Source organism: Equus przewalskii, chromosome 15 (assembly GCF_037783145.1).
Source record: "Equus przewalskii isolate Varuska chromosome 15, EquPr2, whole genome shotgun sequence".
NCBI classification, from domain to species: Eukaryota; Metazoa; Chordata; class Mammalia; order Perissodactyla; family Equidae; genus Equus; species Equus przewalskii.
The window spans coordinates 74,217,014-74,243,231 of record NC_091845.1 but is presented as its reverse complement, the minus strand read 5'-3'; the positions used below and the strand labels follow the sequence as shown (position 1 = coordinate 74,243,231).

Sequence of the window (26,218 nt, the reverse complement as noted above, 5' to 3'; positions counted from 1 at the left end):
GCATAAAGACAAGCACGGATGACCAGGCGAAGCACCAGGAACCCATCTTCTTCCGATGTGGTGTGTTTTCTCTCTGTTTCCAAGCTACTGGAGGTGGTTCTCAGAGCACAGTGGGGAAGGTGGGAGAGCTGGGAATAGATGGATTCAAAGCAAGGATGGATCTCTTAAGTGGATTGGTGAGAGAGGGGACACATTTAGGGTGGGAGGAGACCAAGTGGGCAGAGTGGGAAGTGGGTTGCCAGTGGTGGAGAGTGAGGAGGAGGAGGAGGGGTGGGGCAGGGCTGGCTCCACAATAGGACTGGGTGGCCCCAGCTGAAGTGGCTGTTGGAGCTCAGAGGAAGGACACCAACTCCTGGAGTCTGAGACCAAGATTAAAACCCCAGATCTGCCCCAGCTCTGGCACAGGGATCAGCCCTGTGACCTTGTGCAGGTGGTCCCACCTCTCTGAGCTTTCATTTCCTCACGTGAGCAATGGCTTCCCCTTCCTTCAAGGATGATCATGAGGCAGAAATGAGACAACGCATGGAGAGAATTCCTGATCCCTTGACGAGGTGCTCAGTAAATGGTAGCAGATGCTGTTATAGTTGCAAGAGAGTTTAGTGCTGCTTTAGACGCACATTCTGTTTTAGAGAATCTCTTTACCTAAATTTAATTTCATAAGATGATAGGTTTAGGGGAAATGTCATCCACCCTCTGTGGTGGTAGAGGTCTCATAAAAAAATATACATTGTTAATGAGATGCACATTCCTACCTGCTTGTGATTTCTCCTCTCACCCCCTCCCACTCCAGTTCGCCCTGGTTCAGAGGGAACAGCAGGGCCAATCGAAGAGTTGGAGCCTGGACTTATACAGAACAGGCCCCTGGCGCTCAGCCGGTACCATAGAAAGGTCAGCCGTCAGCTGAACATCAGGCTGAATGGCAGGCGAGAGGAGAAGACAGACCAAAGAGCGGGCCGATTTAACTAGACACTTTTGCATCCTGGCGAACACAACCCGAGTGTTCTTCAATGGGTTTCTGTGCCTTGTTTCATAACTTTGTTTTTATTTTTAATAGGAATATACAGCACAATTGCCTTTTTTGCTGTACAGATCTATGAATATTAATGCGTGTACAGATTGGTGTAACCACTATTACAGTCAGGACACAGCCAGTTCTGTCACTCAACAACGCCTTGGTGCTGCCGCTGGTCAGCCACACCTTCCCCTACCCTTGACCCTTAACAACTAAACTTTTGTCTTTTCGAGAATGTCATACAAATGAAAGAAATTATGCCAGTGAAAAAGCCAGCTTGCCTTACTTTATATTCTTAAATAAAGACAGAAAACTTTTAAAAAATTATTTGACACAAACACTGGATATGAGAAAATCCATTTGTAAACCAGACTTTTCTTTTTATTGTCACATTCACCCTGCCCCCTACACACTTCCTCTCAATTCTTTACAAACTCACTTCTTCCAGGAAGGCTTCCTGTATTGATTCTCCAGAACTTCCTTATCCTCTCCCTCTGGTCCTTTTCCTCCACACTCTGTACCTCTTTTTATCATTTTCTCAAGAAGTCAGTTCTGAACAAGAATTGAGCAGCATGAAACAGGGAAAAGCACACGTTCTTTGAAGACACGCAGATCTCAGTACCAACTTGGGTTGGCTAGGACCATGGGCACATTTACCCTCCTTGAGCATCAGTTTCCTCAGGGCAGAAGAACGTCTACCCTGAAGAGCAGCAGTGAGGATGAGATGAGAGAGAGGACGGGTACAAAGCCCCTGGCACAGAGCAGGCAGTCAATACACAGGTGGTTATTCTTCTGAGCTCTCGGTAGTGAGCGTGCTCCTCACTTCAAAAGTCTCCCTCTGCTGGCCCACCGCCAAAGCCCATAGACCATTCCACTGCTTCCATGTGTGTACAGGTGCAAAAACTTATTCAGCATCAAAAAGACTCAAAACAATGGACTACACTCTTCATTTTTTCATCCATCATCTGGTTGCATGTGAAGTAGAGCTCACAAAGGGGTAGACCTTACTCTGCCATGACCTCCCTGTGTGACCTTGACCATAGCACCTTGGCCTCCCTCGTCCTTGATTTTTTATATGAAAATGTAAGGCTGGCCTCAAAGCTCTCAAAGGTTTCTTTCAGCTCTGAGCTTCTAAAACCCCAGGTACACACAGACCACAGCTTTAGAATTTAGTAAGGACTTATTACATTTGTTCCCCACTCTATCTGAGTTGAAACTCTGGTGACCCAACCCATCTCGTTTGGTTTATTATTCTGACATTTTGCTGGATCTATACAAACATGGAGAGATTGTCAAGTGAATCTAGATTACGTAAACAATGACTCGATAAGTGACTTAAAAATACATACAGAGCTTTCCTGCTTAAATGTCATGAAAAAGAAAAAGAGAGAAGAAAAAGTCTGAATTAATAATAATCCACTCCATTGATTTCCGCCATGCAGATAGAGTTTAAAATTAATACATGACAATTGTTCAATTTCCTGGGTATTTAGTATGTGCCAGGCACCAGGCTGGGCACCCTGCATGCTGTCTCATTTACTTCTCATAACACATCTGTGGCAAGGCGTTCAGATTGCTATCTTAACCCCCTTTTTAACTGTTAAGTAAATCAATCCAGAGAGGTATAGTAAATAGGCCATAGATACGCAGGTGGTAAGTGGCAGAAAACTGAACAGGGTTAAATAAAGTACAGGTAATTTCAGAACAGGAATTACATTTATTTCCATCACTGCAGGGAAGACAGTAGTCTCCAAGGGTTGGCCTGGTCCCTCTCTGAATCCTTAGTGCCAAAAAGTGCTTGGATGTGACGAGTACTCCACGATTATGGGTTAAATGAATCAAGTGTAGAGGGAAGGGGAGAGGAGGAAGCTGAGTGGGAGGGAAAGAGAGAGAGGGAGAGGAGACCACAGCAGGGAAAGAAGGGAGAAATAAGGCATGGGGGGTCAGGTTCCCTGGGGAGCGGGTAACAGAGGCTGGCTCTGGGAAGGAAGACTTGAGCGCACAGAGAGAAGGGGTGGAGACTTCAGGATGCAGAAATCTAAGGGGATGAAGGCAGGAGGCAGGGGGATGCTGGCTCTGGGAAGAGAGGAGATGGATAATGTTTCCTTTGACCTGGGAGCTAAGAAACCCACTGAAATCCCCTTGCCACTTCCAACTCCGGACTATGTAAGAGGCCAATGTTTCTGAAACAAGAGAGATTCTTTTCTTTTCAATGTAACTTGGAAGAACAAACAAGATTTGTCAATTAAAAAATTCCTAAACTGTGCTTTTACCCCCAAATGTGCTACAAAGAAAAGAACTAACCTAAATAATGATGGGCAAAACATAACCACGTGGGAAGGGGAAAAAGGCTGGGGATTCTCACTGTGTCATTTTACAAAGAAAAAGTATATGTCATTTTGAAGAGATGGACAGAACAGACTCTCAACTGATATTCTCATTCACCATGAAAATATATGGGGAAGGAGGGACCAGCCCTGTGGCCCAGTGGTGAAGTTTGCGCACTCTGCTTCAGTGGCCCAGGGTTTCGCTGGTTGGGATCCTGGGCGCAGACCTAGTACCTCTCATCAGGCCATGCTGAGGTGGCGTCCCACATAGCACAACGGGAAGGACCTACAACTAGAATATACAACTATGTGCCGGAGGCTTTGGGGAGAAGAAGAAGAAAAAAAAGATTGGCAATAGATGTTAGCTTAGGGGAAAAAAAATATACAGGGAAAGGGATAAAAAAAGTGAAAGAAGATAGATAATAAATCCAAAATTAGAGCTAACATGTACTACGTGTGTGGCACGGTATAAGCACCTTGCAGCCACAATGTCCTCGAATCCTCAAAACAGTCCCGCGAGGGTGATACAATTTTGTGTTCATTTTGCAGTCTAGGAAAGTGAGAGACAGAGGTCACACAGCTAGTAAGTAGCAGAGCTGGGATTCAGATCTGAGGGTCTGACTCTAACACCCAAGTGATTAACCAAAATGATAGTCCAATGCCTAGAAAAGATGCAAAAGACAAAACAAACGCAAGGCAGAAGAGCCCTAAGGAATGAGTTCTTGCTGCAGAGGCGGCTGATAAAGGGCCCAAGGACTCCAGAGGAAGCGCATGTTGAGTTCAGCAAGGAGTGCTAGGGCTGCAGGGGATGCAAGTGGAGGGCCTGAGAGGGTGAAACGAGAGCCCTGATCAAGACCTGAGTTTCAGGACCACTTCCTGGTGGCTTTCTGACTGTAGGCAAGTCATTTAACTTCCCAAAGCTCTAGTTTCTTCAGTAAAATAGAGCTAATACCCAATGACAGGGTGTTGTGAGGGACTGCACGGGCAGATGGGGTGAGCTGGGAGGGGATACCCATTCGCATTCACTGCAGCAATAGAGCACCCCAAGAGGCTAGAGCTACAAAGCAGCTCCCAATGAGAGACGTGGCAGAAGGAAAAAAAGTAGTTTGTGAGAACATGTCAGACTCTGAAACAAAGAAAGAAAACCAGTGCCAGTCTGCAACAAAATATTTCATGTGTCGGGAGCTTTTTGTTCCATGGGGCTAAACTGCTTCACTGCGCTTTTTATTTATTCATTTATTTTTAACCTTTAATGAAGCCTACTTTGGAATCTGTGCTGGGAGTGACAAATACAAGGCCATGTGATTTTGGAAACAACCACAGACTTTGTGAGGCCATAGATTAAGAATTCAGCCCTCTTAGACTACAAGGTGCTCCAAGTTAAAACAGATATCCAGGGAAGTTGGGCAGGCGGGGCGGTGCAGCCCTAGACCCCGGCCGACTGCCCAGACTGCATCCCCGGACGCGCTAACTCTTTACATGGCACAGACTCTGGTGGCTGCCCACGACTGGACTGCTTATGGTTAGCGGTCTTTCCCTTCCCTTCCTGCATCTCCTGCCCAGCTGCCCTTCTTAGGGGATGGGCAGCCCCTGGCTCTCAAAAGTCAGTTCAGATCCCTCTTTCTCCCAATTCTAATGGAAATGTGTTGTTTGAAACAATGTAATTAGTAGGCTGAAGACTTTCTGAACAAGGAGATAAGGCTTAGCGCTACCAAGAAAGCATTTAAACTTTATGAGAGAACCTGGTAAATCCTCCAGTCTTTCTTCCTTCAAGAGACAGTGTTAATTGCCTTATGCTTTCTTTGAGCCTCTGAGAGAAATGAGAGAAATAAAAGGAAAGAGTGCTGGGCCAACATCTAACAGACTTGGGCTACAGGCTAGCCTTTTCTGTGGTCAGAATGTGTGATTTGGACTAACCACTTCACTCCTCCGATCTTTCTTCATTTTCCTCTGTGGGAAAGTGAGCTGTTTAGATCAGTGTTTCCCAAAGTGTATGACTTGAGATAATTATGACTGTCACAGGGGAAAAATTTTAATTTCAATTAGTACTACCAAACTCATGATTCATGTACACGATCGTGTGCATAATCATAGGCTAAAGTGAAAAAAATGAGTCAACTTAAAGAAAAATATAAAGTAAATAATATTACAGATGGATGTGACCAAAATTGTGAAGGTGATACTTGAAAGAAGGAAATTGGCCAGCTCTGACCTGCCCCTTATCAAAGGGCAGGGACCAGGACCAGCACTCAGCCTTTCTTTTCATTGCTCTCCATGGTACCCCCTCTCCTCTACCCCCGAATCCCCCCAGCCTCCATCAGGTCTTCCTGTCAACGTTATTGAGAAACCTGCCCAAAACACACACCCACTGATCTGCAGTCCTTAGGTACAAAACCGTCATTTGCATAAATGATCACGTCATCAATTGCAGTTCATGAATAAAAGTCTTAGTAAAGCCAATAGCATTTCAAACCTCCTTTTAAGATTTCCATAAAATTACCAAATCTTGCTCACAGGGTTCTGCCCCTCACTTCTCCATGGACGCCCTCTTCTGTCTTCACACATTCATTTTTTATGTGACTTGTTAGGAATTGTCTGTATTCCAACCAGGGGTGTGATTCTAAAACTGGAAGGAGAAGGGGAAAGGAGCACGTTTCAGAGTAATTCCGCAAAAGTTGTGCCCAAAGGAGGGGCTGACAACTGAGGAGCTCTGGAAAGTTCTGATATTGCCTTAAATACTGTGATCAGTATCTTTTTGTTTATGGCAAGCTTTGATCTTCCCAGAAAGATGTGACAAATGCAAACTATAATGAGCAAGGAAATGAAAAACCACTTGGTATGGAAAACCACCATGGTTGATATGCAAGAGTTCAGTGCAGGATGAGCAAGCAAAAAAGTGTTCCCATCTTCAGGCAAAGACACAGAGGCTGGGCAGATTCCAATTATCTGGCTGAGGAGTTCAAGGGCATGATAAGGGTAATGGATTTACTAAACCTGACTGGGAGCAGGAGAATGAGAGGCAGGATTTGGGTAAATATTTTTGTTTTCCTTCCCAACACACTATACCTTTAATTGTTAAACTTCCTGGCATAGGCGGACCCTCTGGAGTGAGCGCATCATGGAGTGAGTCTGGAAGGGGCTGGGGGCTCATCTGGTCAGCTCTCTAGGAAATCTGTGTCTGTGGATGTGGCCCTCCAAATCTGTGATGATTCAGGCTCAGCTTGGTGATGTCTTGGCCCCTGGCCGTGTCTGCAAGATTTGGAAGCAGCCAGTGAGACTTGGGCCAGTAAGGCTGAAACAATGTAGGCCCAACTCGTAAGAGGGCTCCATCCACAGTGACAAGAGATGCCAATTATCCATTTAGATTCTGCATATTCTACCCATTCACCTGAGGATGGGAAACTGTTGCTGCTTCTCTACTTTAGCCCGAAACTCTACCTTTTCTCCTCTTCCTTGGTCTCATCCCCAGCTGTGAATTCCATGGACCCTCTGCTCCCTCCTTTACCCTGCTCCAATGACTCCTTGACTTTATAGGAAGACAGTGAGCATTGGTATAGCAGTTCTACTGTGAGGGCTGTGAGCCCTTGAGCGAGTAACTTAATGTCTCTGAGCCTCAGTTTCCTATGTGAAATAGGGGTAATAGCAGTACCTACCTCCTGGTGCTTTGGGGAGGATTTAACAAGATGGAGTATTGAAGGCTCACACACTTCTTTGCACGGACTGCTCAGTTAACATCCATCTAATAAATGATCGTGGCTCTCTCTCTTATTGCAAACAGAGTGTGTCTCCCAGGGAAGATGGAGACAAATCTTCAGAGTCCTGGAAAGAAATACAATCAATTAAAACATATCCCTAACACACATTTTCTGAAAGAAAAAGTAATCTAATTTAATTCACTAGCTGAGATGGTACCTAAACATGGTTGACAATGTTGGCTTTTCTCTCGGTCACTTATTTCAAAGAGATCAAATCTTACCCATTTGCGTCCAATGGACTGTTCTACCCACCAATCCAGGCACAGTCAGTGCCCCTTGGAGGAAAATAAACTTGCCTGACTTCTTTTTCTGCATCTAAGCCAGGGACTTAATTAAATGAATGTTCTGAGGCTTGGTGCTCAGACTTTGGCTTCCACGCCAGGCAACAGCTTCCCTGGGCTCTGGGAGTCTTCCAGGCTGGTCTGATCATCCTCCCACTTTTGCATCTTCCAGCATCGTGTATTTCTCCTGGTGAGACAGTGAGAGCTTTTGATGCTGTCCTCCCTTATCCAGGGAAAGAGCATATGAGTGAAGCTGATACCATCAGCAGGGGACTAAAGCCCAGTTACTAGGACTTTCGTGATTAATGGGCAGTGGCATGCCGCTCCTGCATCATCCCTGTCCCACCCTGTTTCCTTGACAGTGGTGTGGAACCTTAGCCTGAGGGTTCAGGGTTCCTCTGGGTTGTGGAGATTAACTGCCCATTCAGAAGAGTAAGGCATTTGAACCATAAAGGGTTGACAAATGCATTCATGAAGCAAGGTCTTTTCAATTTGTTCCCCCCTTATTAGCTAAAGCAATGCTGTTTTGACATCTAGGTGAAACTCAGAGTATGATCAGAAGATAGCAATTAATACATATTGCTTTTGGTCTCAATCCAAAGATTTTTTTTTCTCTCTGAGTTTATACTACTTTTGAGCCCTCCCCAACCAAGAAGAATGAAGTCATAATGGTAACTTTCATTTTGGCAACAGTTTGTCACAAATCAGATTTACCTGTTTTCCTCCAGATTGTCTCATAAGGGGATGAGGGCTCCTTCTCTCACCAGGTTTGATGACTCAGATGTTCATCATTTTACACAATGGTGGATAGTGGAGATAATCTAATTTCTATTTCATTAAAAAAAGAAAAGAAGACAAGAATAAAATGTCCCTGTAGAAAGTCCCCTAAGAGTTGACATGGGAGAGCAAGAGGCTGCCCCCAAAGAGGCAGGCATCTTGGTGTGCCAGGAGAGCACCAGAAGAGGCCACCTGTGGAAAGATGGGGCTATGGCAGAGAGTCCTAATCACAAGGCTTGGCTTCAGATTTGTTATTGGAAATCCTCTTCTTCAAATAAAAAATCCAAACCCACCTCTATCATTACCCGTTTCACCCATTTATTGTAAAATATGTTTTCATAAAAGAAATGCTGGAGTAACTTCAACCAGCTGCAAAGGAGCTAAGGTTGTTAATTTGACAGCAGGTTGACCTCCCATCTGATTGCAATCCTCTCTACCTAACAAGCTAGCCATGGACACTCATATAATTGCGTGATACACTTGGAGTTTCCCGAGCCTGTGGTAACCAGGCAGATCTGAACCCAGGTGCCAGCTAGAGCTGCCACAGCAGCAGACAGGGAGTCATTTGTATTTACACCTTGTTTGGGCTCATAGTAGTTCAGAGTGTAACCCATTTATACAAACATGTGAACAGCTCACTGAAAACCACAAGTATATTAGGACAGAGAAAAGTTCAGCTCACCTCTTCTACAGAAGACAAACCTTCAGGCCTTCAGCTTTTCTCTTGTCAATTCCATTCTAAAGATAACTCAAAGCAAAAGGATTCTTCTTATTAGGTATCACAAACATTTCAGGGAACCCAGGAGGTAAAAGACAATGTTAAGGAGAAATTCTAAAATGTCTTAAAAGTATCCTTTTATCCAGCTGCTTTGTATTATAAGCACTCCTTCCAAATGAATCTATAGAGTTTGAAGTAAGGAATACACACGAGACAGTTCAAGTTCAAACTGTTACTCCTTTTGCTTCATGTTCAGTTTATTTGGTTAAAAATTAGATGGGTAAGAAAATGCATTACCGCAGGAGGAGGCGAGAGCAGGAAGAACCCGACACGATGAAGAATGGTGTTGATAATTTATGAAGACCTACGAAGGAAATTTCTCATCTGACAGCAGTATTCACATTTCAAAAAGGAAAACTAAACAAGAGGAGGAGAAGGAATAAGAAAAGGAAAAAGACCTAAAGAGTTAGTCTTCAGTGTGGAGAAGCTTCATCCTGTGAGGCTGCATTTACAGTTTTTCTTACTTGTGAAAACCATCATCAGATGTTGATGGTTGTCTTGTCCTCACTTAGAGCTGTAAATCTCCAATCATGCATTTGGCTGACACTGAAACAGGGCACGACACTATATCACCCCCTTATTTGGGTGAATATGGAGAAAGCGTCTGTCATGCTGGTCATCATCTTTGATTCCAAGAAAAGTAAAACCTAGTCTTAAATTATCTTCTCCTCCACTTGGAAGCCCCCAAATGACAGCACCTCTCATTTCTTTCTTGATATATGCAAATTTTACTACACAATTATTTAGACCTGGCACTTTTTAACACAAAAGATGTGATGCTGCTCATACCTTGACCAAGCAGAAGATCCTCAGGGAAATGTGAACTTGCTCGTACCCATAACAGCTATTTTAATGAAACAATGCCTTATTGACCCAACATCTGACTACACGTAAGGATTCATCCTTTGGTACATTTCTATGTTACAGAAAGGTTTTCAACTGATAAATGTCTTTCTACTGCATGCATATTTTATGGAAAAATAATTGCATATTCTCTGCATATAATCTTCCAGGCACACTACATGTGTTCAAACTGCAGCAAGAATGAAGGGTGAATATGGTTAAAATTTTGCCCTAAAATCATAATGTTAAATTATCGGGGATACTTAAAAACAACAACAAAACCTTTCCTCTTCACCTATCTTTACCTACTTCATCTCAATCCCACGTTATTTTAAAGAAAGAAAACTTCATTGCATATTCTAGTAAAGTGTATCGGTAGGAGAAGGTTTAACAGCCAGAGAGACTGTGCAAGGAGTGAGAAAGTGAATTGATGGATGGATGGTTAAATGAATATAAATGAACTGACACCTTTACAGGAAAATAACATTTCTTTTCTTTTTTTATTCTATAGATCAGTGGGTTTTGTATCTGTAATTCTTTCATATCAGCAAAGAGGAAATAAACTCTCATGTAAATCATTTCCCCCCATCTGGAGCATATTAAAACCATGCCTTTTTTTTTTTCTTTTAAGCAGACTCTTTTCTCCCTATTTGCTTATCAGTTCATCCACCATTACATTTTAAATGAAATTGCAAGACCCTTGTCCCTCCCCCAAATTTCAGCCTGATGTAGGAAAGTGGGAAGCAGACTTTTCTTGCTTTAGAATAGTGACCTAGATTCAATTACAGATAGACCCAGAAGAGAGAAGTGACACCTCACAATTTCCTTAGAGGTCTTGAAAAAATTAGAAATCCCAAAACAACACTTAATGGAAAAGAATCTGTTTATTTCCCCATTCTTTTGTTTTACTTTTTCTCTGCCTTAATTGCATTGCTTTGGTCCACTTAATTGTTCTTGGTCTAGCATCACAATAGGTTTCCCACGGGATGTTTAGAAACATAAAAACGGGCATTTCAAGGAAATCTCTGAATTTGGTTTTTGAGAGTGAGTCTACATATGAGTGAGTGTAATCCTGCAAACCGAACCCGAAAAAGATAAAAAATAATCTCATAAAAGGCGTATTTTTTTCCTTACGTCCTTAAAAAAAAGCAAACAAATTACATTACAAAAAGCACACCTATTATAATTGCATTGCGACAAAGCATTGAACGGAAAAAAACAAAGGCATACATATTTTACTGTTTTACCAATTACTGTGGGAAAATGTGGTCAAAAGAAATAGAAAGAGGGGAGAATCCTGTGATTCTGCTTATTGACTTTTATCACTAAATTAAGCATATAAATGACCTGAACGGGTGGCTTAGTATATTAAATTAAAAAAAGAAGAAGAACAATGATTCTCTCTTCCTTTTCCCTCCCTCTCTGATCTCAGCCTGAAAGGAGTCTCGGAGAGATAAGACAGATGGGATTCGGTCTGCGCTGCTCTGGTAGGTCCTGCTTATGCCGGAGCGGGGAGGCACTTGCCTTCTACGCAGGATTTCCGTTCCGGGTTTACAATAAGCGGTCTCAAGCGGGGGCACATTCCCCGCCACCTCCACCTCTCCCCAAACAAAGGAGTCAAAATTGCCGGTCCCAAGATCACTGCGCCTGGGAAGCTTTGAGGTGCGTGAGTGCTAGGCACGCTGCTGTGGGCAGGCGTAGACGCTTCAGCCCTCGCCTCCGGTTTGGAGCCGCCCAGCGTATGAAGAGGGCAGAAGTGGGTTCGCGTCTATGCGGGTATCCAAAATGAAAAAAAGCCGCAAACTGGTCAGAAGAAGTCCGGGGTCAAGGTGCAGAAAACAGAGAAGGGGCGCCGCCTTGGTTCTCTAATCCCCAAGGATGGGTTTTCCCCGAGACGTTATTTCAGATCCTGGGAAACAGGCCTCCGCTGGGCGTTGACCGCGGCATTGGGGATGTGGGTGCGCGCGCGGCCCTGAAGAAAGGGTCCCCCGGGCCGCAGGGGCTTGGGGGGGGGGCGGGGGGAGGGCAGCAGGAGCCTGGCCCCGGGGGAGCCGGTGGAGGATTGTTTCATTTCAAAGTGAAAATCTGCAGGCTTTGGGAAACGATATTCAAAAAAGTATATAATCTCCATATGCCGCTCAATGGAGGATCCTCATAATTTACAGCGGCAGATAAGGCTAGAGGGTGTAATAAAAAATCTGAAGCCCTCCCCTCCCCCTCGCCGCCTCCCCGGAATTGCACCTTGGGCAGCGGAGCAGAATCCGGAATGTGAACTTCTCCCGACATATGTTTCCCGCAGATAAGTAAACAATCTGGACGTGAAATGGAAATGGTAATTAATGCAGTAATGCTGTTACACCTCGAGTGTGCAAATCCCATTGACTCTCCGCGCCACGGGGGGTGCCGGGCTAACGGCGACCAGCGGCGTGCGCCTCGGCCCCCGGCTCCCTCCCGTCCCTCTCCTTCCTCCCTCGGTCCCCGGGCGGGGCGTCCGGAGAGCCCGCGGGGCCTTGGCCCGGCTACTGGAAGTCGGGAGCCGCTTAGCGGTTCTCGGGACGCTCGGCTCTCCGCCCTCCGCCAGCTAGGCGGGTGCGCTCCCGCGGAACCCAGCGTGCGCCTCAAGCCCACCTCCCCTCGTGCTCAGGGAAGCTCTAGCGCCCGCAAAGCCTCTGGGCTCAGAGGTGCGGCTGGGCCCCGAGGCACCAGGAGAGGTTGAGCTCTCGAGCCGGGAGCAGCAGACGGCGCCGAGGCCTGGAGGCCGCAGGGGCCCCCGCGCCCTAGTGCGGCCGGTCGCCCCGCACGGGTCCGTCTGGTCTGCTCTTTCGTCTCATCCCTACTCTCGACCGAGTGCGGCCCGGCAGGCTGGCAGAATTTTTCTAAGGTCGCTTCCATCCCTGCCCCGAAGGCACGGATCCCATATAAACTGCTGCTCCTCTCGATTCAAAAGTGAAAAAGTTTGGAAATGGCCACTGGCCGCCAGAGTTGTGCAACTCTTCCACTTTGTAGCCGGGAGAAAACTTGCGGATTCCCTTCCGTCTCCGTCCCATCTGGGCACCTGCTCCCTTCTCTAACTCAGATCAAATTCTTGGGACCTTTTGGGGATCGGAGAGGATGCCCAGCGCAGGGATTCGAGCGAAGAGGACAGAGAACCTGGGGATGCCGCCCAAGAAGGTCCCGGGCTCGGGGCCTTTCCCGCTTCCCGAGAGCGCAACTACCACACCCGGGCCCCAGGAACTGGCCAAGAGTCCGTGGCTGACGGCTTAGCCGGACGCAGTACCGGGGACTGGGGGAGGAGGGGGTGTCGAGGCTCCCTCTTTTCCACCTTCACGCCCCTTCCCAGTGCCGGGGCGGACACCACCAAGCCTCGGTCCCTGGGCGCGCACAGAGCCGGGATTAGGCGGGAGCGATGGCGAGTCTCTCGTTCCGCGTCGACACCCTAGGATTTCTAGCGGCCCCCACCCCGACTTCATTTTTTTCTTAGTTACTCAGCAGCAGCCCAGCGCCAACCCTTCTTGGTTCTGGTTCCAGGACAAGTCCCATCCCCGTGGCGCCAAGAAGAAATCTGCCCAAGTCGCGCTCCCACAGTAGGGTCTGCGAGGGTCTCCAGGGCCCGGGCAGGGCCAGAGGCTAAGAGGGCGCGCGCCCTCCGCGGAAGCACGAAGCACTGGCCCCGGCATCTCCTGCACCCAAATCTAATGGGCCCCTTCTGCCTCTGTCTTTCTTCCTCTCTCCCCCTCGTACACACGCACAATCAGCTCAGCAAATAAAGAGATGAGAGTTCTTAACGCGAATCTTGTGAATTACGTGATATTCAAATTCAAATGACTTGAATTGCATTGTCCGCTTGAACAATGGTGACAAGGCCTGAGCTGGGGAGGAGCAAAGGAAACCGCTGTCCTTGAGGACTTTCCTGGCGCCACCGCTCGCCAAGTTTTCCGGGCGCTGGCAATGTCGGATCTCTGCAGAGAGGCTGGCCACGCGGGGGATGCTTCTCTAGATGGTGCAACGTAATGAAAGTCCCCTAGGCCTCTCCTGACTGAAATATCACCCTGCTTTAGATGACCGGAGATCCCCGGAGGTTATCTAGATCCTGTCTTAAAATGCAAATGTTGGGGGGGGGGGGTCTCAGATGTCAGTCAGTCACACCTCAGCATGATTTACTCTAAGTAGCTGATCTTTCCTATCTAGAAAGTTAGTGGTTCTAAGGAAATTGATATTTAAGTGGAAAAACTAGAAAACTGGAAGGGAATTAAAGGTTTCTGGAGTCGGATCCAAAGCTGGGAAAGCGCGTGAAAAGCTGCAGAAGCTCTTCACGAGAGGCCAAGAGTGGAAAGGAGCCAACGATCCTGCAGCTCCCAGAAGATGTGCCCAGTGTGCCCCTGAGCCAACTGGCTGCCAAGGTTTAAAAAAGAAAGTCTAACTAAAACCCAAACAACTCTGCCTCTGCCACGCCAGCGCCTCCCGCTGCGGTCCCAAGCAGCGTGTTGGTCAGGTCTCCGCGGTCCCAGCAGAGGAGAGGTGGGGCGAGCGCGGCAAGCATTTGGGTCAAATTGTTTTGTCCCCTGGAAGCAATCGCACCCGCAGGAAGAGAGGCCCGGGCCCTCCCTGGAGCCCGGAAAAGGCCGGGACTCCGGGGCTGCGGCCCGCGCGCCCAGCGCAGAGGGGTCCCGGGCGCCCCGCGCGCCCAGCGTTGGCGTCCTCCCGACGCCGCCGAGGGTGTGCGGAGGGCACCTCGCCCTGCGCTCTGCTCCGCGCGGCGCGCTCGGGAGAAGCGGCTCTCCTCGGCTCCGGCGGGCGGGGCTCCTCTCCCTACAGGTCTGCTTTAATGATTTTCTTGAAAGAAAGAGACAGTTGTGAGCAAACAGGTTTGACAGGGACTGCCCCCTCCCCACACCCCCAGGGGATTTCTTTTTGTCTGCACCTGACTTCAAAGTCAGTCGGCGGCCCCTGTCAGCGGCGTGACGGGGAGGAGTTCGGCGGTTTGTCCGGGCGGCCCTGCGGCCCGGGGCGCGGAGGCTGGGCGGCAGCAGGCCCCTGCCGGCGAGGCCGGGCCGGCCCGAGGTGGGCAGCCGGCTGGACACAGCCCGACGGGAAGGGGGGAGACCAGGTGTGGCAGGCAGAAAGGGCCCGAGGCAGGTCTGTGGCTTCAGGTCCCGGGACCTGCGCTGGGGCCCCGTTCTCTGCGGCTAGAGAGAAGTCTGTCACCAGCCGCGGGCACACGGCGCCTCCTCACTACAGCGCAACCCGGTTTCCCGGACCTCCCTTCTCGGTCCCCAGGGCCGGGAGCAATCTGGAAGCTTGGTTTCCGTTTTTGAGCTTCCGCCGCTCGTGCCCACCTGGTGCCCCTTCCCAGCCTAACCCCGCCCCGGAGTCGGCTGGGCGCGAACCCCCGTTGGGGCGGTGCGCGCGGGGTCCCCCCTCGGGCCGGGGCACTCGTGCACGCAGGGCGCTGGTGCGCCGGGCTCTGCGGGGCGATCCCCAGACCCCTGTAAGTCTCATCTTAGGAGATGTTAAGGGACACTGAGCTATGAGGGAGATCAGAGCGGCTGACAGGACTGTCAGTTGGGGTTACATCAGACGGCGAAACCGCGGCGCCTCGGCTCTAGGCCTCCTGGTCTTCCCAGGGGGCGGGAGGAGGGGCCTTCCCGAAGCGCCCAGAGCCCCCAGACCGGACGGCCACCAGAGGCAAGTCACTTCCTAATTGTCTCGATTTGTAAGAGGGTTTTGTGATGCTAAGTAAGCGTGGCGCAGCCCGCCGGGCCTCCCCCCACACGTCCCCCGGCCCGCCTTTGTTTACCTTCGTCTGATCGCTCATTTATTTATCTATCTATTATTTATAGGCGTCCCCTCCTATTCAGCGCCCGTGTATGTTAATTGTGTTATACCATTTAATTCTAACATCGGTCTCAAAAGAGCTCTTAATGAGAAAAGCATATACAACACGGATCACTTTGCTATTCAGCTCAGCCAGATGGACAACTGCTAACTTTTTTTTTCATAATGAAAATCCCCCTTTGACAAAGGGGCTCGGATGAATAGGCTCCAAATAGCACCTCAAACACTTCTAATTGTTTTGAGGACAATATGCTAATCCGTGGGTTTCGGCTTTGGTGTCTGTTGACAACGTTTCCCGTGCACTTCCAGCCACCGACTCCTTTGCAAACGGCAGAGGCAACCGCGCAAATCCCTCAACAGCGGCAGAAAGCAGACAAGCCGTCAGGCTGCCCCCGACCCCCACCCCGCACCGGCTCGGAGCCGCGGGAAAGCCCCCGACCCACAGAAAAACACGCAGGAGCACGGCTTTGGCGGGGAGACCGGAGGCGGGTAGAGGAGTGGGGGAGCACCCTTGGATTTTGAGAACAAGTTTCACAGAGTTGTGTTGAAAAGCATCAGCAGTTCCTTTCTCCCCACGGAAAACAGCAGTCTTCAAGCTCACATTCACCCAGCCGGGAAAGAAAAGGGCTCTTTTTCTGGTTCGTTAAACACTAAGGGCTATGAGTTATTTAATTTTTATGATTTTTTAAACTCCTTTATGTGATTTTTTAAAAAAACTCCTTGCCTATCTCCTTCCTTTTCCCTTTGCTCCCGCGGGGTCTTAGTAAAACGTCTCCCACAGCGCGCAGCTGGGACCTAGTTTTTCTGCGTTTCTGAGACTTTTATTTCTTAACTTAGGAACCAGTACCGAGCCCCAAATCCCCAGAAAAGCCAGCAGCAGTGTTTTCAAACACCTTAAAAAAATCGATTCCACTGATTTCCCCCCATGTATTGAACTAATTAAACACCCACCGCAGGACGGGGTGCTTGGCGCGCAACTGGTTCCCAGTAGACTCGGCGCTTCTCTCCATTCCTTTGGAGTTTGGTTTAAGAAAAGACAATACACCCAGATCTCAGAGGCTGGGTCAGCCTTTGTCTTAGTTCATTCGCTCCTTGAAGTGGTCTGACCACTTTGTGAAGAACGCACGGAAGGAGTGACGTCTCAGGGATGAATACCTTTGTCCAGCCTCTAAAGGCAAAAAGAGGATCCAGAGCGGCAATAGGGGCAACTCCCAGACTCTGGGCCCCCTTGCCCCCGGCCAGCAGGCCAGCCACCTGCTGCCACTATTAGAGTCACTCCATGCACTCTCAGACTCGGGGCCACCGACCCGCGGCCCCAGACCTGGCCTCCTGACTTCAGATTTTATGCACATCAAAGGTTACTTTTTGCAATGACAGATTGTCTTTATTCAAAACGTCTTTGTTCAACAAATGAACAGTGTAAGGAGGTGAAATCCTTCTAGGTACATTTCCAAGACATCGTCAAAACATTTATGACCATTTAGGAGGTTTTTATTCTTTTAATTTTTGTTCACTTTCTACTTCCTGACTTAACCTGACATTCTGTCTAAAAGTAAACTTAGGTGTCTAGGAGCACTGCTTTATACAAAGTAAATAACCAGGTGGGTCCTTTTGTTTTACCTTTAAAGAAGCAAACACTATCATAGCATGATTTTAAATAGAAATGTTTCCCTTTTTTGTAGTTTTAAATTTGTAAGCCTTTTCCCCCATACATGAAGAGCAAATGGCACCTAGTTGTGTCTGATGGCAAAACACAGAGACACAGCTAACTCTTATCTTCAGGGTGCAGAAGAAAAAATATATATGCATATTCTAGATATAATACCAAGATCTGGGATTTCTGGAGTCCAAAGCCCATCAGAGGAGAGAGAAGGGGACATATAAAGCAAAACTGCCTACTTTTTTTGTCCAAAGGGGGTACAGTCGGAGATTGGTTTGGGGGCAGTGAGGGTAGGGGCAGCTGTATAGCTGTCATAACGTTCACAAGTTTCTGGCACCTGTCTGCGCCTTGGGTCCGGGAGGACGCCCCTACCATCCCCCTGGAAGAGAGAAGCAGAGTCTGGGGTAGGGTAGGGGGCGGCGGCAGGGCTGACCCCGAGGCGTCTGCAGGCCCCGGCTAGGCGCAGAGGTCAGGGTGCAGACCCCGCTTCCAGGCCGCCCTCCAGGTCTGGCGGCCGGGCTGGGGGTTACATGGCCGTGGCGTGGGCTGACGAATAAGGGTCTATGCCAGTCTTGGTCATGCCCGGGAAGAGGATGTAGGCGACGGGGGGCTGCAGGGTGGAGGCAGACCAGGCGGTACAGTTACAGGGCACCACGTAGCCCGGGTTGGTGGGGGACGGGTGCGTGTGCGTGTGCTGGCTGGGGCAGCTCAGGCTGCCGAAGGCGCCGTTCTGGTAGCCCAGGGTGGACGCGTAGGGCAGCGCGCCGGTGGCCAAGGTGTGGGGCACTTCACCCATCTTCTGGATGGCGCTCGAGCTAAACTGCGCGGGGTCCAGCAGGGAGTAGGGCGCCGAGGCGGGCGGCAAGAAGGCCCGGGCTTTCTCGGGCGCGCTCAGGAGGCCGTCGGAGGCCCCCACGGGCAAGCCGGCCGCCTTGAGCGGGTCCGTGTCGCCCAGGTAGGGCAGGGGGAAGACATACCTGTCCTTCTTGAGCAGGTTCTTGGGTTTGCGCCGCGGCCGGTACTTGTAGTCAGGATGCTCCTTCATGTGCTGGGCGCGTAGCCTCTTGGCCTCGTCGATGTATGGCCGCTTCTCTGCCTCGGACAGAAGCTTCCATTCGGCGCCTAGGCGTTTGCTGATCTCTGAGTTGTGCATCTTGGGGTTTTCCTGGGCCATCTTGCGCCGCTGGCCTCGGGACCATACCATGAAGGCGTTCATGGGTCGCTTGATGTGGTCTGAAGGTTTGGACATGGTCCCGGAGGCTAGGCGGGTGGGGGTGGGGAGTGCAGGGGCTCTGCAGGCGAGCTTGGGCGCGGTTGTCTGTCTGCCTGTGCGTCCGTCCTGAGCTCGGGGCTCTGCGCTCCCCTCGCCTCCGCACTGCTGAGGGGAAGCCCGAGAGAAGCGCTAACCCCTCAAAGTTCAGCTGATCATGCCAGTCTCGGCACCCAGGCAGGCCCCGGGGGGCAAGTGCGGGCAGGAAGGGTGGGGGAGGAGAGGGCGGCCCGGCCGGGGGCTGCCGGCACCGGAGGCTGGGGCCCAAGTCGGGGAGTCTCTGGGATTAAGTGGCCAGGTAATTTGCTGGCGGGGCCAAAAAGCTCCTCCTTCTCCCCCTCTCCACCTTCGCCTTCTCTGGTTCTCTTCTCTCCTGTGTCTACCGCCTGGGCTCCCTCCCCCTCCCGTGGCTTTCGCGGAGCTGCCTCCCTTAGCACAGCACCTGGCTGAGAATGCGGGGAGGCTGGTGAACGAGAGCCAAAAGCGGCGAAGTTCAAAGGCGAGGTGGGCCCGGACGGCACGCACTCTGACATAAGCGCGGGGCGGCGACTCCCCAACCTGGGCGCCAATCAGCAGCAGAGAAGGCAAGGGGGCGCACCTGCCAGCGCGCCGGCGGAGGAAAGGGGGAGCGCGACTGGTGGGGGCGGGGTGAGGTGTGAGGGGGAGACAGAGAGGAGCGAGCAGAGCGGCCAGCTGAGGACTGGGGACTTGGCTTCCACATTATTTCTGGCACTGTCAACAAATAAAACTCTTAGTGCCTGTTTCCTTTCCCGGTTGTGCAAAGGAGAATTGGGACTTCGAATACAGAGACCCGGGGAAAGGGCAGCAAAGAGAGCGAGCCGAGGGTGCGTGTTGATAAATAGGACAGCCTCGCCACGAAATGCAAGGACAGCAGTTTCCCCCTTGTCAAAGATCCCTGGAAGAGAAAAAGAGTAGATTAAACTCAGGTGAAAAAGCGAAATAAACTTTTGGCGCCATATCTTCGGAGGTCCTTTGGTGTCTTTCTCCCGGAACGCCCACGCTGCTCCGCCTCCACCCGCGCCCCGGGATGCGGCGCCTGGGCGAAGCGCTGCGCCCCGGGCTAGCTCGGCCGTGCGTTCCAAGCCGATGCCGGAAGGCCTCGCGTCCGGCAGTGCAGAGTTCTCAAACCCTGGTTGGTGGACCTTGAAGAGCACCGCGACCCGCTCTTCACTTTCGTGGAGGGAGCGGGGGAAGGGATTTCCATCACGATTCCTATTTATGTTATTATTTAGTGTTTTATATCTTCAACTTTCCTTCCATATCTGTCCAAACCGGAAAGGCAGCCTGGAGGCCGGCCGGCGCGCGGCGGGGCGTGTGGGCCTTCCAGTTGCCCCTTCTGTAGCAGAGCGGAGCGTCAGGCTGTATCCGCATCCGGCGTCGGTTTGTCCCCGAGCGCCTCTTCCCACCCAGCAAGAAGGCGAGACTCGTTTCTTGCGTCAGATGAGCATTCTTCGGGTGAAGAGGACGAAATAACCCGCAGAGCCAACCTGCACGCCTGTTTCCTTTGAATAATTGCCTGCCCGATGTGAAATGCCCTTGGGGGAAATATTTATTAAATGGAAACCATTGTCCCAGGCCCAGCAAGACCTTCGTGTGTTCCAGGCTTATTGGCTTTTGCACCAGTCTCTCTCTGGGGAGGACCGACCAGAAACGCGCACCGCTCCGCGGGCTTGGAGGGGTTGACGGTGGGGGAGGTAAAAACTAGGAGGCAGCGCGAGAGAGTCTTTCTTTAGCATGTAGTGTATCAAGTTTGAGGTGAAGGCTTTGCTTTTCCTTTTTACAATTCGAAAGGCGCGTAGCCTTTCTCACCCTTAGCACACTCTTCAGAGAAGTGGTCACTACGCCCATTTTACAGTCAGGAAAGTGAGGTTGAGAAAGCCTAAGCGACTTGCCAAAAGTGGTGACACCAGGTGTGTAGGATTGAAACCCTTAATTTTTTTCCATCCCATGCGGCGCCACTCTGAGGATTAGATGGTACTGCAGCCAAACGCGCACCCCTCGACCAGACTGTTGGAGCCATCGAAACCTGCCAGGCAGATAAACTGCTCTGGAAGCGTTGATCCTCACACCCGCTCTTGATTCACTTAGGCTCTGGTCCGAAACCTGGCTTCCCTGAGCATAGACCACGCGCCAATGACGCCACCTCTGCGTGGGCTCCAGAGCAGGTGCACAGTTTTTACGTTCTTCTCGGCCTCAGCTGCGTCTCCGTCCTGCCAGCTATCCCTGTTTTCTCTGCAAGAGGTTTCATTTAGCTTGGGGTACCAGAAAGTAGACGAGCTTTTTAGTTCAGTCCTGGGAGAGTTTCCAAGAGTCGCAGGAAAGCCCTACTCACTTGAGCTCTGCGCTCAGAGCCTGCCAGGGATCTGAGGTCCGTGCGCCAGGCAATTCGAGTTCCACTGGGCCATCTCGACGGTTTGGGGAAGGAATGACAGAAATGCTCATATCTGCAGAGAGGTACAGCGTCCGGCGGGGACCTGCCAACTCTCACTCCGGAACCCTCAAGGGACACCAAACCCACACACAGAGGTTTGGGGTAATGCAAACCAAACTCTTGGAAACTGCTCAAAGAGGAGAATCTGGCACAGGGCCTTAGACCCATTCTCTCTTCCCAGCCTCCAGGCTAACTCATTCCGGTTGCCCCGAGGCAATTCGGGGCACGGGCGCGCCCTCCTTCAGTTCCTATATTCCCTCCTCTTACTGTCCGCGTTCCTCTCTAAACATCTTGCGCTCTGCCCTAGTTCTGAATCCATGAGTCTGGAGTGGATTAGTACGAAGGGCGTGCAACGGTAGGGAGGCAGTTTGTGGGCAGGGCGCCGCATGACCTCCCAGGTTTCCAGAGTCCCAGGCTGCCTGGGTCCGGCTTCACTGACCCTGGCGGGAGGAGATGTGCAGCATCCTCCTGCGCGTCTTGGCCTTGAGACTTGAACTCTGCGCTTCAATGGAACTCTGGGTTGAGGGCTAGGCCCTCCTGTCTTGGCATCGAGGCGTCTTCTAGGCGAACCGCACAGTCGCACATACCACTTACACAATGTAGGTTGGCCACGGGTTCATTCAAGACTCCTTAGTGCTGGGCCCTGCGCAGGAGTTCCCGTGATCCCAGGGCCTGGCCTGGTGCTGTCTTCAGCCCATGCTTCTGCCTTCTTCCGCGGTGCCCTGTCCCTCTGAGCTCTGCCTCCCCGCCAGGCCTAGACCATGGGGCAGACGTCCTGGAGAGGTGGCTCCTGGGGAGAACCAGCAGCTTTGGTCACCGCTGGAACCGTTCTTAGCACAGAGGTCGCCTGGATGCGCCTCTCGCTTTATTCGCACCCTGAAGCTCGGGCCTTAGGCTGCCAGACCACTCTCTAGAGTTGGAGACCTCCCTGGGATGTGGCCTTTCAGCTTCCGCGTTTGCCTAGAGAATTGGCGCAGATGTTCCGCACGCGCGTCTTTACGCAGCGCAGTCACTAAGGCACGCCGCGTGCCGGCCGAAGCCTGGTATCCGGACCTCTGAGCAACAGGGATTCTGTTAGCAAACAGTCGCTGTACCGGTAGAAGTGAAGGAGAGTCCTCGAAGGTCACGACCCTATCCACTTCTCACCCCCAACCCCTTCGCGCCCTAGCAAGGTCCCAGATGCCTTCCTCTCTTTTGGCTCTGGGCCTTTGTAGGCAGCATTTCTGTTCTCCTTTCGCCCAAGTCCTTTGCGTAGCTCACGTCTCTCTCAAGGCTTCGCCTCCTCTTGGGAACCTTCTTTGATTCCCTGGCTGGGGAATCTATGCTCTCACTCTCACGCCCTCTCCATCTCGTGCCCTCTTCTTCAGCCTCGTGTAGAGCCTTGTCGCACCCGGTGCGATCCTCCATACTTCGAGCTCCTCGAAGGCGATGGCCGCCTGCTATTCATCTTTGAGTGCCAGTTCCTCACAGCTCCGAGCGCAGAGAAGATGCTCGATAGTTTCCCTTCGCTCAGTTTCCAGCAGGCCTTTTGGCTGCGGGGACAGGACCCCAGATGCAGCCTGGTAGAGCCAAGCGCACAAGTCCGGGGCCCGCAGGCCCGCAGCCACCTGCCTAGCCTCAACGCTCTGCCCGCCCTCTAGCCACCACCCCCTCCTCTCTAGTGGGCATAAGGTCTCGCTCCCAGGCCTCCTGGGACTGAGCGACAGGCGAGCTCGGAGAGGCAGGTGCGCAGACCACGGCTTGGAGAACGTGGTTGTGGGTTGGAGGGGAAGCGGGGAGCTTGCCACGGGGTTCACGCCCTGCAGGTTTTTGGAAAAGGCCAGGAGAGTCCTCCGCGTCCAGAGGGGCCAAGGTGCTGAGCACTCGCAGGACGCCAGTCCTGCTGGCTTTCTGCTCCCCCTGGGGGATTCCGGAGAGGAACTGAGAGAAGCTCCTGGTGCCGGTTTCGGGGCCTCCGCGCAGCCGGGGCTCCAGCTCACTGCGGGGAATGTGAGCACCAGACGCACTCGTTTAGCTACGGGGGGCGGGCGTGGGGGGGGCCTTAATCCGGCTTCCCCTGAGCGTCGAGATCCCAGGAGCCAACATTGAGGGTGATAAATTGCTCTTGGGAAATAATGCACTTTGGTTAAATCATAAACTTTTAATTTTTTCTTATTACCAAAAATATTTTACTATTTGTCACCCTCGTTTTTTCCTTTTACCTGTTTTCTATTTTCAAATTCGGAGACATATCCCATCTCTCGAGAGCGCCCGCGAGGACCCAAGGCTGTGGTCCCATTAAGACATTTCCTGGTAATTGCTCTGGAGTCTTCCCTCCAGGACCCAGCCCACAGCACTGGAGCGTCTTGAAATTTTGTAAAACTCCAAGTGTCCCTCGAAGCCAAGATAGCACAGAAGGGCGCGGCTTCCACCAAGGAACAATGAGAAACCGAACAAAACCGAGTCCCAGGACAGACGCCTGGAGCGCCTGCAACAGAGCGCGTTTGAGGACCCGGAGCTTAAGGACACTTCAGTCTCGACGCCCAGCGCGCAGCGCGCAGGTAAGGAGTCTTTTTGATACTTGAAACCGCCTTCACTTGAGTAGCTGGGGTCTGTTTGAAGGAGAGATCACATGATTCACCAACTTGGTGGAAGTTAAGAGAGGATTGAATAACATACACACATCCCCTAGGAATGGAAGGGGTGGCAACGGAGGTAGGGCTTGGAAATCTTATTGCTTCAGTAACTAAATGGCTATTTATTGAGCACCTACTGTGTGCGAGGCACTATGCTAGGTGCTGGGACACAGTAGTAAACAAGACCTGCAAGCCCTTCTCTCATGGTGCTTACAGCCCAATGGGAGGACAGATGAAAACCAAGAAATAAATTCCTGGAGTGACACCTGGCTCACCACCAAGTAGTTGCATCACTTCGGACAAGGTCCTTGGGTTTTATTCTGTGTGTACTGGGAAGTCATTGGAATGAGACACACCAGAATTACTTAACAACAATCCCAGCAAACACACAAAGAATATTGGTTATCAGACACTCTACTTATGGTGGAATCTTACCTCTAATTATAGGCCAGAAACTTTATAAATGGGGAGAGTTTTACAGCCCTGGGGTCAGTTGCTTGACTATCCCTTAAAGAATAGGGCCACCCCTGCTGAATGCTTTGGACTCCTCTTCTCCCTCCTTTCCCTTCAGGGAGCTAAGGAATAAAACAAGGGATGGTCACAGCTGTTCATGATTCTGAAAACATGTCCATTGACAGAGTGGATACCAGCAGCTAGATGTGTCCCTGACTTCCTCTCCCCACTTCCCACCAAGTGGAGTTTCCTCCTTCCCCGTGGAGAGCCTCAGGCCTCTGAGTTGGCACTTTCTGGAGACACTAAGTCCACATATAGGCATCTGAATATCTCTGCCTGAGAAATATGGGATTTGTATATGAACAAATGAGGTTTCTTGGGATTAAAAAAAAAATCCCAGTGGTTGTAAGAACAGGAAAGACATGCTTTATTTCTAGGAATAAAAGCCAAAAGAATGTCAACATTGTATGCCTCTGCCTCAGGTTTTATTGTGTTCAGGTGTTTCACAGGCATTAGGGCTTCCCCACCCCCATTCTTCTAATGTAAGAATCCTTGGTCAGCTTTTATCATAAATAATACTCCTTGAGGCTCTGTGTTTGCTAATGCAATCGGCCAAGTTATTGGAGCATACATTCTCTTGCCAATTTTATCACAAATTATGCACTGCAGAGGATAAGACCAAAGTCTGGCAACAAGCCCCAATCAGGGCTCAGAATAACACTTCCTCTTTTTTGTGGCACCTGCCCCCTAACCCAACAGCAGGACGTATTAGGGCACTCAGCAGTCGCAAATGGTGCTACATTAAAAAGATTTATTTTCAGATGCTTGTTGTTTCTTTAAGGCGTCATTTTTACATGTTCTGAAGACCAATGACCCTTAACATTTTATTTAATAAAAAAGTCATTGAAATATTTGTTGAATGAGTTGATGGTTAAGTAGAAAGAGCTATAAAAATGGACTTCAAGACCTAGGGCTTCTAATTACTGTAAGGCCTTGGGCAAATTACTTGACTTCTCTTACTCTCAGTGTAAGAAATTACCCCAAAACTTCGTGGCTTAAAACAACACATTTATGATCTTGTCTGGGTCCTGAGCGTCAAGAATCCAGGAGCAGCTTAGCGGGGTGGTTCTGACTCAGGGTCTCTTGTGAGATGCAGTCTGGACGTTGCTGGGGCTGCCGCCATCTGAAGCCTTGACTGAGCTGGAGGATCCACTTCCAGGCTCACTCACGTGGCTGTTGGCAGGAGGCCTCGGTTTCTTATCGCATGGGCCTCTCCCTGAAGACTGCTCACAACACAGCATCTTGAATCTTCCTGTGCAAATGACCTGAGAGGGCCCAAGACAGAAGCCTGGGGCAGTGTGGGAGAGGACGACATCAGGTGTGAATACAGAGGAGGGATCTTTGGGGGCTGTCCTGGGGCCTTCCTACCACAGGCTCCACCTGGAGAACAGAGTGAGAAGCACTTTGTAGGCAGCCCAATACCTCACCTGTTCTGTTTCTGTCGGACGATATCACAGCCAGCTCTTGGCAGAATTGTGCAGAGAACTCCATTTTGTCTTCAGTTCCACCACTTCCCTCTGCCATTGCACATTTGGCCCTGCTGGGGCTGGCTTTTGCCCTTTTTCCAGTTTCTTTAACATCTTCTCGCGCCTCACAGTTCTCATCTCCAAACAGTGTCCTATTAATTTCTGTCTGCTTCTGTGAGCTAAGATGCTCACTAATTATTAAGGTGCCAATAAAGGACTTGAGGAGCTGGATTTTAGAAGGGAACTGCTTCAGGCCAGTGTGACAGTGATGGGGACGTTATAGGCAGTGTTGCCGATGCTGTTGGGCAGGGAGCCCCTTGCGGCACCCCTGTAATGATAGCACTTCACTCTCTGCTCTTTAGCTAGTCCTGATCCTGATATCTACAGCTAAATAAAATGTGAAAATATCTGTAAGGAAAAAATTAATTAGCAATCTACTGATGAGGAGCCTGTGCATTGACTTAAAATATGCTGATCAACTTGACTTTTCCTTTTTTTGTTATTTAAATTTTATTTTACTGGAGTAAGACCTTGACTTGGTTTAGAGTCAGACTGCTGAAGCCTGGTGAGTCTCCTGCCCCGGGCACTCCTGCTCTTCACAGCCCCCCAGAGAGCCTCTCTCCAGAGAGAATCC

General features: G+C 50.3%; 1 protein-coding gene and 1 long non-coding RNA gene across 2 annotated transcripts; both read right to left on the bottom strand.

Moving 5' to 3' along the window:
* Positions 1 to 13,564: 13,564 nt before the first annotated feature.
* LOC139076054 (uncharacterized) lies at positions 13,565 to 15,086 on the bottom strand. Its single transcript, XR_011527285.1, has 2 exons — positions 14,695 to 15,086; positions 13,565 to 14,606 (listed from the first exon to the last, which is right to left on the bottom strand). It is a non-coding gene; the product is annotated as an uncharacterized lncRNA (long non-coding RNA).
* A 1,895-nt stretch (positions 15,087 to 16,981) lies between these two features.
* SOX14 (SRY-box transcription factor 14) lies at positions 16,982 to 19,034 on the bottom strand. Its single transcript, XM_008519537.2, has one exon. The coding sequence runs from the start codon at positions 18,515 to 18,517 to the stop codon at positions 17,795 to 17,797; it is 723 nt and encodes a 240-aa protein (XP_008517759.1). The 5' UTR covers positions 18,518 to 19,034; the 3' UTR covers positions 16,982 to 17,794.
* Between the last annotated feature and the right edge of the window lie 7,184 nt (positions 19,035 to 26,218).